The 13125-nt window shown below is 36.6% G+C and overlaps 1 protein-coding gene across 2 annotated transcripts in view; it reads left to right on the top strand.

Moving 5' to 3' along the window:
* gpr158a (G protein-coupled receptor 158a) overlaps positions 1-13125 on the top strand; it is a 126229-nt gene that overhangs the window by 49958 nt on the left and 63146 nt on the right. For both annotated transcript variants that reach the window (XM_059524347.1, XM_059524346.1), the window contains exons 3-4: positions 8404-8506; positions 11869-12098. In XM_059524347.1, the coding sequence (XP_059380330.1) occupies positions 8404-8506; positions 11869-12098 (333 nt within the window). The remainder of the gene's footprint in view (positions 1-8403; positions 8507-11868; positions 12099-13125) is intronic.

Below are 13125 nucleotides of genomic sequence, written 5' to 3'. Positions count from 1 at the left end.
CAAAATGTAATTAAAATGTTATGTGTTACTTCCCCAACACATCTAGTACTTATGCAAACGTTGATCACACTATAAACAATACAAAACTAAAATGCTATAAAGATACAGAAAAAAATATTCATTCTTTACCTGGGTCTTCAGTCTGTGATTAGCTCACCTCACCTCTTATCTGACAAGAAGTCCTCGGGTTTAAGTCATTCCTTAATCACGTGACAGACCCATACGCTATTTCTGACATTTCTGTCACTGTGTTTTTGTTACTGTTTGTTGAGGATCTGTGGTTTGTTATTATTTTATAAATAAATAAAACCCTGTTATAAATAAAATATTGATTAATTTGTCTTTTTGACTGTCTATCGGTAAATAAACACTAGGCTATATAATAATATAATAATCCAAGCTTACAATAAAAAGTATTTATAGACTAGTTTGTTCATTTTTACTCAAATTTTGAGTTTGCTGGTACAACCCGAATTCCGGAAAAGTTGGGACGTTTTTTAAATTTTAATAAAATGAAAACTAAAGGAATTTCAAATCACATGAACCAATATTTTATTCACAATAGAACATAGATAACGTAGCAAATGTTTAAACTGAGAAATTTTACACTTTTATCCACTTAATTAGCTCATTTAAAATTTAATGCCTGCTACAGGTCTCAAAAAAGTTGGCACGGGGGCAACAAATGGCTAAAAAAGCAAGCAGTTTTGAAAAGATTCAGCTGGGAGAACATCTAGTGATTAATTAAGTTAATTGATATCAGGTCTGTAACATGATTAGCTATAAAAGCTTTGTCTTAGAGAAGCAGAGTCTCTCAGAAGTAAAGATGGGCAGAGGCTCTCCAATCTGTGAAAGACTGCGTAAAAAAATTGTGGAAAACTTTAAAAACAATGTTCCTCAACGTCAAATTGCAAAGGCTTTGCAAATCTCATCATCTACAGTGCATAACATCATCAAAAGATTCAGAGAAACTGGAGAAATCTCTGTGCGTAAGGGACAAGGCCGGAGACCTTTATTGGATGCCCGTGGTCTTCGGGCTCTCAGACGACACTGCATCACTCATCGGCATGATTGTGTCAATGACATTACTAAATGGGCCCAGGAATACTTTCAGAAACCACTGTCGGTAAACACAATCCGCCGTGCCATCAGCAGATGCCAACTAAAGCTCTATCATGCAAAAAGGAAGCCATATGTGAACATGGTCCAGAAGCGCCGTCGTGTCCTGTGGGCCAAGGCTCATTTAAAATGGACTATTTCAAAGTGGAATAGTGTTTTATGGTCAGACGAGTCCAAATTTGACATTCTTGTTGGAAATCACGGACGCCGTGTCCTCCGGGCTAAAGAGGAGGGAGACCTTCCAGCATGTTATCAGCGTTCAGTTCAAAAGCCAGCATCTCTGATGGTATGGGGGTGCATAAGTGCATACGGTATGGGCAGCTTGCATGTTTTGGAAGGCTCTGTGAATGCTGAAAGGTATATAAAGGTTTTAGAGCAACATATGCTTCCCTCCAAACAACGTCTATTTCAGGGAAGGCCTTGTTTATTTCAGCAGGACAATGCAAAACCACATACTGCAGCTATAACAACAGCATGGCTTCGTCGTAGAAGAGTCCGGGTGCTAACCTGGCCTGCCTGCAGTCCAGATCTTTCACCTATAGAGAACATTTGGCGCATCATTAAACAAAAAATATGTCAAAGACGACCACAAACTCTTCAGCAGCTGGAAATCTATATAAGGCAAGAATGGGCCCAAATTCCAACAGCAAAACTCCAGCAACTCATAGCCTCAATGCCCAGACGTCTTCAAACTGTTTTGAAAAGAAAAGGAGATGCTACACCATGGTAAACATGCCCCGTCCCAACTATTTTGAGACCTGTAGCAGAAATCAAAATTGAAATGAGCTCATTTTGTGCATAAAATTGTAAACTTTCTCAGTTTAAACATTTGCTATGTTATCTATGTTCTATTGTGAATAAAATATTGGCTCATGTGATTTGAAAGTCTTTTAGTTTTCATTTTATTAAAATTTAAAAAACGTCCCAACTTTTCCGGAATTCGGGTTGTATAATAATTGCTTTTCCTAGGCAGACTTGATATATTGGTGTAATATATGTATAAGAAGATTGCTCAAAAAAGGACATAATGACACATTTAAAGCAAATAACACTTTTAATTTTAATTATTAATGTTAGAAAGATAGAAAGATTAGAGTGAGAAAGATACTTCAGATCCCGGTGCGACTGCCAGTTCAGGGGCCATGTTTTGGGAAGACTTTGACGAGAGGGTAGAAAGCTTGAGGCCTTCTAAGACCTCAGATGCTATGATGGAGATGCAGGCCTACCTTGCAGAGCCACTCTTACCCCGCACATCAGACCCTCTGGCCTGGTGGAGGAGATGTTCACCAGTATACAAAAGCCTTTCTGAAGTCACAAAGACAAGACTTTGCATTTTGGCCACATCCGTGCCATCTGAAAGAATTCTTTCTAAAACTGGGCAGATTATCTCAGATAGAAGACACAGACTCAGCCCATCCAAGGTCCGGGAGCTTGTTTTTTTTTAATGCAAACATGCCTTAAAGCAAGTCCTAAAAGTATAGCCACAGTGTGTTATTTATTTTAAAGCTTATTTATTTTTATTTATTTAGAAAAAGACTAGCTTGTTCGGCAATATTTTTTTGTTGTTGTGATTTTAAAGGTAATTTGTTATTGTTATAAGGCTCCGTAGCATTAGTATCACTTAATTTTCATTTATTTTTTATTTAAATTATTTAAAATTATTTTGGGAATAGTTATCCTCTTTGATATAAAGTTTTTATTTTGGAACAAAAGTGTTATTTATTTTAAAATGTATTCATTTTAAATTATTATATAAAAAAAGCAAAGCTTGTTGTGCAATATTTCGTTTTTCTTTTTTTTTTCTATATTGTACTTTTAAAGTTCATTTGTTAAGGTTATTAGACCCTGTGGCTTTATTATCTTTTAAGTTTAATTTCATTTTTAATTATTTACTTTTTTATTATTTTAATTTATTTTGGAATAGTTGTCCTCTTTGTTACAAAGCTTTTCTGGCACAAAAATAAACAATAAACAACAATTCAAAAGTATGTACTGTACACGGTGTTTTTAATGTTTATAAAGTGTCATATGTTACGAAAGTATGGTTTACACAAACAATCTGATTTAATAACTGCACAATTAAACAAAAACAAACAAACAAACAAACAGACAGAAAAAATATCAACATTTTAAGCATAACCAACTCTTTATTTCCACATTCAGTGTTATGGAAAAGTACCATCATGACAGAAATTAAAAGCAACAATTTGAAACCAGAAATGCATCACATAATTGTAAGAGTAAATAATAATGATAATAATAATAATAATAAATAATATTAAGTACTACGCACCCATTTGTAAGGTAAGTTGTAAGTTAACTAATTACTCTAGCCAATGTTGTCACATCACGGGACAAAAGAATGAACAACCCTAAGAACCGAAAGATGAACTAATCAATTCTCTTTCCGACTCAATACTGCATTCTTTTACTGTCTATGGTTTTAGCGTATGGGTCTGTCACGTGATTAAGGAATGATTCGACCTGAAGACAAAACCCGAGTCAAAAACCCGATAGACCCGAACTATGAACTAATCAATTCTCTCTCCGGCTCAGACTGCATTGGGTTTAGCGTATGGGGCTGTCATGTGATTAAGGAACGAGTCAAAAACCCGATAGACCCGAACTATGAACTAATCAATTCTCTTTCCGGCTCAGACTGCTATTGGGTAAGCGTATGGGGCTGTCACGTGATTAAGGAACGAGTCAAAAATCCGATAGACCCGAACAATGAACTAATCAATTCTCTTTCCGGCTCAAGACTGCATTGACTGACAGGTGAATCACTACTACTGGAACAGAACCTATAGAATAATGCGCATACGCGACTAAACGAATCACTCCCCGAGACGACTCGTTCTTCCCGAGTCACATTAAAGATTCGTTCAAAATGAACGAATCGTTCAAGAACGACACATCACTATTGTTTGCATTGAGTTGATTAACAATTGTATATTCAATGCATTATAAGGTTATTTATTTAAAATACCTTATAAAACCAAAATTGAATAATCACTCTTCTCATAGGTTACTGTAAGAACATTTATATAGTATTTTGACACCTCTTCATGCTATGATGGATTATAATGTATTTTACTTAAGTGTCATATAACTATGTTCTTAATATTTATGTAATACTATCATACTTGTATTTATGAAAAAGTGTAACAACTAAAAATATATATTTAAGGCATTATGAATAGCTTTTATAATGTATTATATTTGGGTTTCATGTAATTTTGTTTAGTGTCAGTAAGATTTTTTTATTTTTTCAAGTAATTTAAAATTGAATGTATCAAAATTGACAGTAAAGACTGTTACATTATTACAAAAGTTATTTGTTTCAAATTAAAGCTTTTTTTAATTTTCTATTTATCAATGAATTATTGGCAAAGGTCCACAAAGAGGGACAAAAGTCACAGAAGGTCATTACTGAAAGGTATGGGTGTTCACAGAGTGCTGTATCAAAGCATATTAAATGCAAAGTTGACTGGAAGGAATAAACTGGGTAGGAAAAGGTGCACAAGCAACAGGGATGACCTCTTGAGAATACTGTCAAAAAAAAAAATACTGTCAAGCAAAATGGATTCAAACACTTGGGAGTGCTTCACAAGAAGTGGACTAAAGCTGGAGTCAGTGCATCAAGAGTCACCACACTCACACGTCTTCAGGAAAAGGGCTACCAAGTCACTTCTGAAACAGAATCAACGTCAGAAGCATATGGAATCTATGAAATATCAAGAGAAAGATGAGAATGTCATGGTTCGCAGGTTTGTCTGTTCATGTCATCTGAGAGGGTGCGCATGGATCCCGACGAGGTTCAGGCAGTGGTGGATTGGGCAGCTCCAGATAAAAAAGCCCTGCAGAGGTTTCTGGGTTTCTGGCCTATTTTTACCGGAATTTTATTTGCAATTACAGCCAGCTAGCCTCGCCTCTGACTGCCTTGACCTCCACCATGATGACCTTCAGGTGGTCTAGTGCAGCTGAGACTGCATTTACCAAACTCAAGGACTGCTTTGTTTCAGCCCCCATACTTGTCGTCCCTGATTTCTCTCATCAGTTTGTGGTGGAGGTCGACGCGTCAGAGGTGGGGATAGGTGCGGTTCTCTCCCAACGCTCCTCCGTGGACGGCAAGGTACATCCGTGTGCTTATTTTTCTCACTGTTTGTCACCCGCCGAACACAATTATGACATTGGTAATAGAGAATTGTTGGCAGTCAAGTTAGCCTTGGAGGAGTGGCATCATTGGTTGGAGGGCTCAAGGGTACCTTTCATTGTTTGGACCGACCACAAGAATCTTGAATACATCAGATCTGCTAAACGACTTAACTCTAGGCAGGCTCAGTGGGCACTTTTTTCGGTCGATTTGATTTTTCCATTTCCTACCATCCAGGTTCCAAGAATATCAAACCTGACGTATTGTCCCGTATTTTTGACCAATCAGAACGCCCGGTTTCTCCCAAGTCCATTGTTCCACAGAGATGTGTGGTTTCAATGCTAACTTGGGAGATCGAATCGAAAGTCCGCACAGCCTTACATGGGGTAGTGCCTCCGCCCGGGTGCCTACCGGGTAGGTTATTCGTGCAAGAGAGTTTGTGGTCCAACAATATTCAGTGGGGTCATTGATCGAAGGTAACTTGTCATCCAGGAGTAAATCTTACTATTTTTCTCATTAAGCAATGGTTCTGGTGGCAATCTATGTCTCGCGACACTCGTTGTTTTGTATTGGCCTGCTCGGTCTGTGCCAGTTGTAAGACTTCTACTCGACCTCCGGCTAGGCTCCCTCAACTGTTGTCAGTTCCTTCGAGAACATTGCGCTAGATTTCGTTACAGGTCTCCCTGTATTCATGGCCTCTCGACGGACGTGGTCTCTGAGGGAATTTTGTTGGTTACTGGGGGGCAAGTGTCAGTCTTACCTCTGGTTTCCACCCCCAGAATAATGGTCAGACAGAGAGGGCCAACCAAGAATTGGAACGAGGGTTGCGATGTTTGGCATCATAGAATCTGTTCTCTTGGAGTAAGCATATCTCTTGGGTTGAGTATGCCCATAAATCATTACCAGTGTCATCCACGGGCCTGTCTCCATTTGAATGTAGTTTAGGGTACCAGCCACCAATTTATCCCAGTCTGAAATCCGAAGTCGCGGTTCCCTCTGCTCACGAATTCGTGCAGAGGTGCAGACACATCTGGAGAACAGCCAGAGACTCTCCTTCAGATGGTTTGTGCACCAAGGCCCAGGCCGATCGCCACCAGTCGAAGCCTCCCATCTACGTCATTGGTCAAAAAGTGTGGCTTTCATCTACCGACATTCCTCTCCACTCCATTTGTAGAAAGCTTGCTCACAAATTCATTGGCCCATCCGCCTCAAACTTCCTCCGGCGGTTTTTTGGGGTGATTGATCTTAGGAAATATTCAAATATTTGACTTTCATGAGCTGTAATAATCAGAATAAAACGGAAAAAAAAACCTTTTGAAATGTTTTAGTTTACATGTAATGAATTGAGCATATATGAAAGTTTTACTTTTCCAAATAAGTTACAAGCAAAATTAGCTTTTTCACAATATTAAAATTTTAGAGATGCAACTGTATATATATATATATATATATATATATATATATATATACCTGTATAGAGAGAGAGAGAGAGAAATACGCACACACCTTACTTACCCTAAAATTTTGAACAGTTGTGTATTTTAGTCAAGAATTAATTAACCTATATTTTTCTATGAACACGCATTGCTGATTAGAGGTGCAAACAGAGCCACAAATAAAATTATATTTTAAGCCAAATAACTCTCACTGTGCATCATCAACAAAAACTTCTCACTCCAGATAACCTCCTTCTGTTTACTGCATACTGAGTGTACTTAGGTCATTAAAACACTCTTTTATGCTACAGTGCACCATCAATATTTTACCGTTACTGCCAATATAGCAATTTCAAAGCATGCTGCTGAAAATCACTCATATATATTATAATTTATATATTTATAATTTAGCTGTGAGCCCAAAATGCTCCCTGTCCATTCTCATGTGGCTGTCTTAAAACACTGATCCTATAGAAGCATGAAAAACAGAAATAGAGCCCTCTTCTCTCTAAAGATGGATTTGTGTAAGTGTTCTACCATTCTGTGCTTCATTAAGGCTGATGTCGCTGCTGTTCTGCTCAAATATGAAGGCTTTGGCCCTTCATAGCTTGTTAAGTGTGTGCTGGAGTGGATCGGTATTGAGCTGGGGTCAGCATGTCTGCTTTGGGCCCTGGACTGCAGTCCAAAACACTCAGCCCTGAAATACTGAGGATTATGATTACACACTACAGCTTCTGACCTATTGTTTCACGAAGGAAACCTCTAGATACTGAATTAATTTTCTTTTGAATTCAGCAAATGAGCCAGGCTCCCCAGTGGCTCTTTGCTATTAGTAGAAAGTTAGTCCTTTGTCTTTATTGACAGAGAAGAAGCTGTGTAGATCCTATAATTAAGCAATAAAGTACAAGCTGTATAGCTCTGAATTTTCACTCTGTTCCAAAACCAATGAGCTGCCTTGCTGTGTACTTTTTGAAGAGGCAGCTACAAAAGCATATTAATTGAAAAATAACTCTGTAGCTATCTGAAATTGCATGCCACCAGTAAGTATTATATTTGGTTTGAAACTTACTTTGTTGAAAATGTATGCTGTAATATGAATATCGCTTGTAGGTACTTTTTTATTACCAGTAGCAATATTGCATAATGCTAGTAGGTACCATATTTGGTTTGAAACTTTAACCATAAAAAAAGTATTTTCTAGTGTGAATATAGCAAGTATTATATTACTAGTGACAGAAATATTGCATATTGCTAGTATGCGCTAGATTTGGTGTGGAACTTTGTAGCATGTACTACAGTATATTAAGTATAATATCTCATATTGCTAGCAGGTGCTATATTTGGTTTGAAACCTCATTTGCAACTTTTAAAAAATGACATTTCCTATTGTTGATTACTTTATTTATTTCTAAATATATTGATCCTTTTATAAAACGTCCAAAAGCGTCTTTAACGCTTTTTTTCCATCACCAAATAAATATACATATACTGAAAGTGAATGAATGAATGATGTAGGATTTACATTTGAAACTATTTTTACTTAGAAATTGCTAGTAAATTTCACAAATGATTAAAATTTTTCTTGTAATTATTATTTTTTCTTTACTTCTTGAAACTCCTTTTCCCAGGTGTATTTTCTTGCCTCCTGATGGTACAGTTTTGATATTTCCATCCTCTCTCTTTTTTCCACAGTGTTTGCCAATCCCAGGTCATGGATTTGTGCTGGACAAGTATAAATGTCACTGCAAAAGTGGCTTTTATCATCCAAGCAGAGTTGCAGTCAATGGCTTTAAAAGTAAGTTGTATGTTAAAATGTTATGATTAGTGTATGTGTATTGTTTTTGAAGAAAACTTGTAATTTCTGGCAATCGAATGGCCCGCATTGCTGACTTAATTCAAAAAATCTCTCAGTGCAGCAGCTCAAAAGCACTCGTCAATGTCAAAATGTTTGAATTAGCCAATCAAAGTGTAGAAGGTGGGATTTACTGTTCACAGACACTGAGCTGTGTGAGACTTGAATGCGAGCTGAGGTAAGATGTAAGCAGCTAAACATGACGAGACAAATCAGCAATTTTTAAAATATTTAAAAAATATTTAATATTTAAAAAAAGTTAAACAACAGGCAGTACTTTACAGGAATGCAAACTGCTACTGTTCTTTTCAAATTTCTCAGATTTGAATGCCATTTACGTTATTCGACACAATGTACATAACTAAGCAGTTTTTAGCAGACATGAGATAAGAGTTAATGTATATATCTCTATGTAGGCATTCTTCCGTGATTTCACATGTCTAAGAAAATGTTTAGAAATCTATAAAAATCATTCTCAGTCTTACTCTGGAACGTTGTAAATCTCAGTTTTCAGTGTCCCTTCAGAAAACATTTTAATGCTGCTTAATTATTATCAGTTATTATTTGTGATCAATTATTAATAATGGTTTTTATTTTTGGTATAATGGTTCTCATTTATAGAACATGAATGATTTTTGGCATAAAATAAATATTAATAATTTCGACTCATAAATGTATTTTTGGCTATTGCTACAAATATAACAGAGCGACTTAAGACTTCAGGTTTTGTGGTCCAGGGTCATATATAAATACTTTGTAATATTTGTAAATACCTTTACTGTCACTTTAAATCAATTTAATGCAACTTTGTTGAAGAAAAATATTAATTTATATTTTTAATTCTTACCCAAGACTGAATGGTATCATGTTTTCAACAAAAAAAATTATAAATAAAAAAATAATATATGATGCAGCACAACAGTTTTCAACATTCATAATAACCAGAAATGTTTCTTGAGCAGCAAATCAGCCTATTAGAATTATTTCTGAAGGATCATGTGACACTGAAGACTTGAGGAATAATGCTGAAAATTCAGCTCTGATCACAGGAATAAATTACATTTATATTGACATAGAAGACAGCTCTTTTAAATTGCAGCATTATATATTTCACAGTACTGTTTACTGTATTTTTAATCATCAAAATAATTTGTATACTCTTTTCCACAACTGGAGCTGTATTCCTTAAATTGACAGATGTCAAGCTCCTGCAAAAGGACAAACTCTGTATATGACCAATAGAAAGGCACCATAAAAACAGTCCGCATTCTGGATCACTGAACAGTTTTGCTATAAGTTTGTGGTTGTGGTGAAAGTCAGAAACTTTAAGAACAGATTGTAAAGCTATATTCCTTCCATACTGTGCAGAGAGGTAGAGAGGCAGACAGATATGTGGACATCACCACAGGTCCTCCATCTGTGATAGCTCATCTCTGGATCTCCTCCAGTGATCTCTGATAAGTGTATTCCTGGGAGAAGTTGGCCGTCTTCTGTGCGTTTCATTTTTATCTGCTCTACTGAGCCATCATGCCTTCAGTTTTCTGGATAAATAATGTTGACGTCTTACATGCCTTTATTATCCCGGTTTACGTAAGAATGCAATAATTTGTATATATATATATTTCATGTCATCAGTTAGATTTTTATTCCATATATCATGTAAAATAACGTTAAAGGAACACGTCACCTATAATGAAAAGGTGGGCCCTCAGAATTCTCAGTAAACAGAATTCTGGGTTATGTTGTGTCCGTTTCACACTTTAACAGTTAACCATTAATCCTTGGTATAAATTGCAGTGTTTGCATGTTTGAACTGTCAGTGCCTTTGAATGAACAAACACAGCATGCAACCTGTTTACATAACTGCTCTAGCACTGCACATCCTCATATTATATATTGCTGTTTTTTTTTTTTCTTCATGGACTTTTCAGACTACAAAGGTAAGAATAAAACTGTCTCTTTGTAGCTCCAATTGACTTGTTTTTTTTTTTTTTTCTTTTTTTCCCATTTGACATTTTTCTACTATCTTGAACCAGAAAACCTTTACTTGTGAATTTTGACAGTCACTTACGGGCACATTTGCTGTCAGCGCAATATACAGTAGTTTTTACTATTTTTTGTTAGGATAGGGCAATCTTTGACCAAAATACAACAATTTGAAAATCTGGAATCTGATAAAAAAATAAAATAAAATCTAAATATGAAAAAAAATTGCTATTAAAGTTATCCAGATGAAGTTCTTATCAATGCATATTACTAATCAAAAATTTAGTTTTGATAAATTTACAGTAGGTACAAATGTACAAAATATCTTCATGGAACAAGATGGAACACTTCATGGATTAACCTAATGATTTTTGGCATAAAAGAAAAATCTATAATTTTGACCCATACAATGTATTTTTGGCTATTGCTACAAACATACCCCACCAATTTAAGATTGGTTTTGTGGTCCAGGGTCACATATTTCTGTTTTGGTTTTTATATACTTATCTTTAGGGCTTTTCACACTTCACTTTTTCTTGTAACTGTCATTCTAAATCCAGGTTTTAACCTGCATGGTTATAAACATTTCACATTTGCAGTCTAGTAGTGGGGAATTTTCACCCAAGGTTATGAAACCCTTTTAATCCTCTTATCTTGTGCCCATATTCATGTTTTAGATGGTCACAGAATCACTGAAAATTGTGTAAACAGTTGTTTCAGCATTAGAGGGGAAAATATATTTTTGTACATTTAAATCTGCCAGACCTCTTCGTCTAAAGCAACTTACATTGTATTTAAGGTATAGACTTTTTCTGTTCATGCATAGGGATTCAAACTCATGACCTTGCAACATATCGTTGCATAGAAAACATTACACACCATACCATTAAAATCTACTTTTTCTATATTATCTTGGAGTGTGGGTAATCAAAGACTGCCATTAAAAATGAGAAAGTAAAACTATTGAATAGCATGAAATTGTCATCATAAAAAGATGTGCAATTTGTAACTGAGGCTGAAACAACTGGTGCATCAAAGTGACGGCCCAGATGGTGTGTACACACCCATCCACCCTGGCTAGCACATGAAACGGTGTGAGCTGCCTACTGATGAGACCACCAATGACTGGAGGGGAGGGTGGGCTGGACCGCTCTAAATGTCAAGTCTGTGCTGCTAATTTCACGACTGTTTGCGCTTTTTTGTTGGTGTGATTATAATGTATGCAAATGTATGCAAGTGTTAAGAAAGAGCAAATGAAATGTAATGCAGAGTGATGCATTACATGAACATTGTGTAATATTATTTGATTTGTTTTCCAGGGAAAGAAACTGGGAAGCGCAAGGAGAGTTTGCCACATCACAGGGATGTTCCAGAAAGTTCCAGTTACTGTCTGCCCTGCCAAGAAGGCTGCGCTTTCTGCAAGGACGACACGCCCTGCGTGGCCCGGAGTGACGGCGCCCTGCGTATGGCGGTGCTCTCCTTCCAGGGCCTGTGCATGCTGGTGGATTTCATCATTATGGTGCTGCTCTACCATTTCCGCAGGAACAAGGTGAGCGTGTGCTGCCGGAGGGAGCTAATTAAGATGGCAATTGTTTCCGTGAAGCACATCCTGTTCTTATTGACACTGGGGTGTTTCCATGCTGAGTTACATTACAATTAGTCACTCGTACGCCGAGTGTACAGTATTATACCCATTAGTTGACATTTTATTCCCTGTTAAATTAGAAAGCAGATGGCTTTGAAATACATTATAGTTGCAAGTGTAATCTATATTGTGCAAACCAGGTTTATTGGAAATACATGCTTGTGGCTTCATTTCAGCAAAATTATTTTTCTTTGTTTCTTGCATGCTTTACGAGACATTCAACGCGAAAGGTCCATTGAGTGGCACCAAAAGCATAAATGGTGAATGGTGCTAAAATCGTCACTGCGTTTGAAAAGAATGTTTCAAAACTATACCTAATCGATAGTAATTAACAAAAACAAGTTCAGTTTCAAATCAATTCGAATCACTAGCAAAAGCATTTCTTTTTTCGTTCGTTTTAGCAGGTTTCGTGATTTCTGTCACTTATGGCATATGCCGGCATGATTCATTTCAACTTGAAGTTTAACACTGACCTTCTCTTCGATGATGTCAGTTAATAACATGTCCAAACTCATTATTGTCTCTCTGTTAATTATAGGTTCATTAAGATTTTTTTTTCTTTCTCAGGAGGAGTCTGTACAGATTAAAAATCTGGACAGCTACTTACTATAATTAGGACATTATTAATGTATATAGAGAGTATTTCAGAAGCGTATGCCGCAGATGCTACTCTGTCTCAGCTTGATCAGACATGCAGACTTTGGCCTGAGTAATAGTAGACTGGATTCACACTGACTGCGAGGAAGGTTCATTAATCCCTGCAGTGAGGCGCCGTTTAGGCTGGGCACTCAGTTTTGATAGTGCCAGCATTTTAATTTACTCTGGTAGCATGCTTCGTCTGGGCGCTGCCTGAAAGCGATCCATAAATGCTGGAGAAGTCTAAATGAAAGCGACAGAGTTAGGATTAGAAATTTTGTTCTGTTTCAGTTCA

The sequence above is a fragment of the Carassius carassius genome, chromosome 35 (assembly GCF_963082965.1).
Source record: "Carassius carassius chromosome 35, fCarCar2.1, whole genome shotgun sequence".
NCBI lineage: Eukaryota > Metazoa > Chordata > Actinopteri > Cypriniformes > Cyprinidae > Carassius > Carassius carassius.
This window is presented reverse-complemented; position numbering and strand designations above follow the sequence as displayed.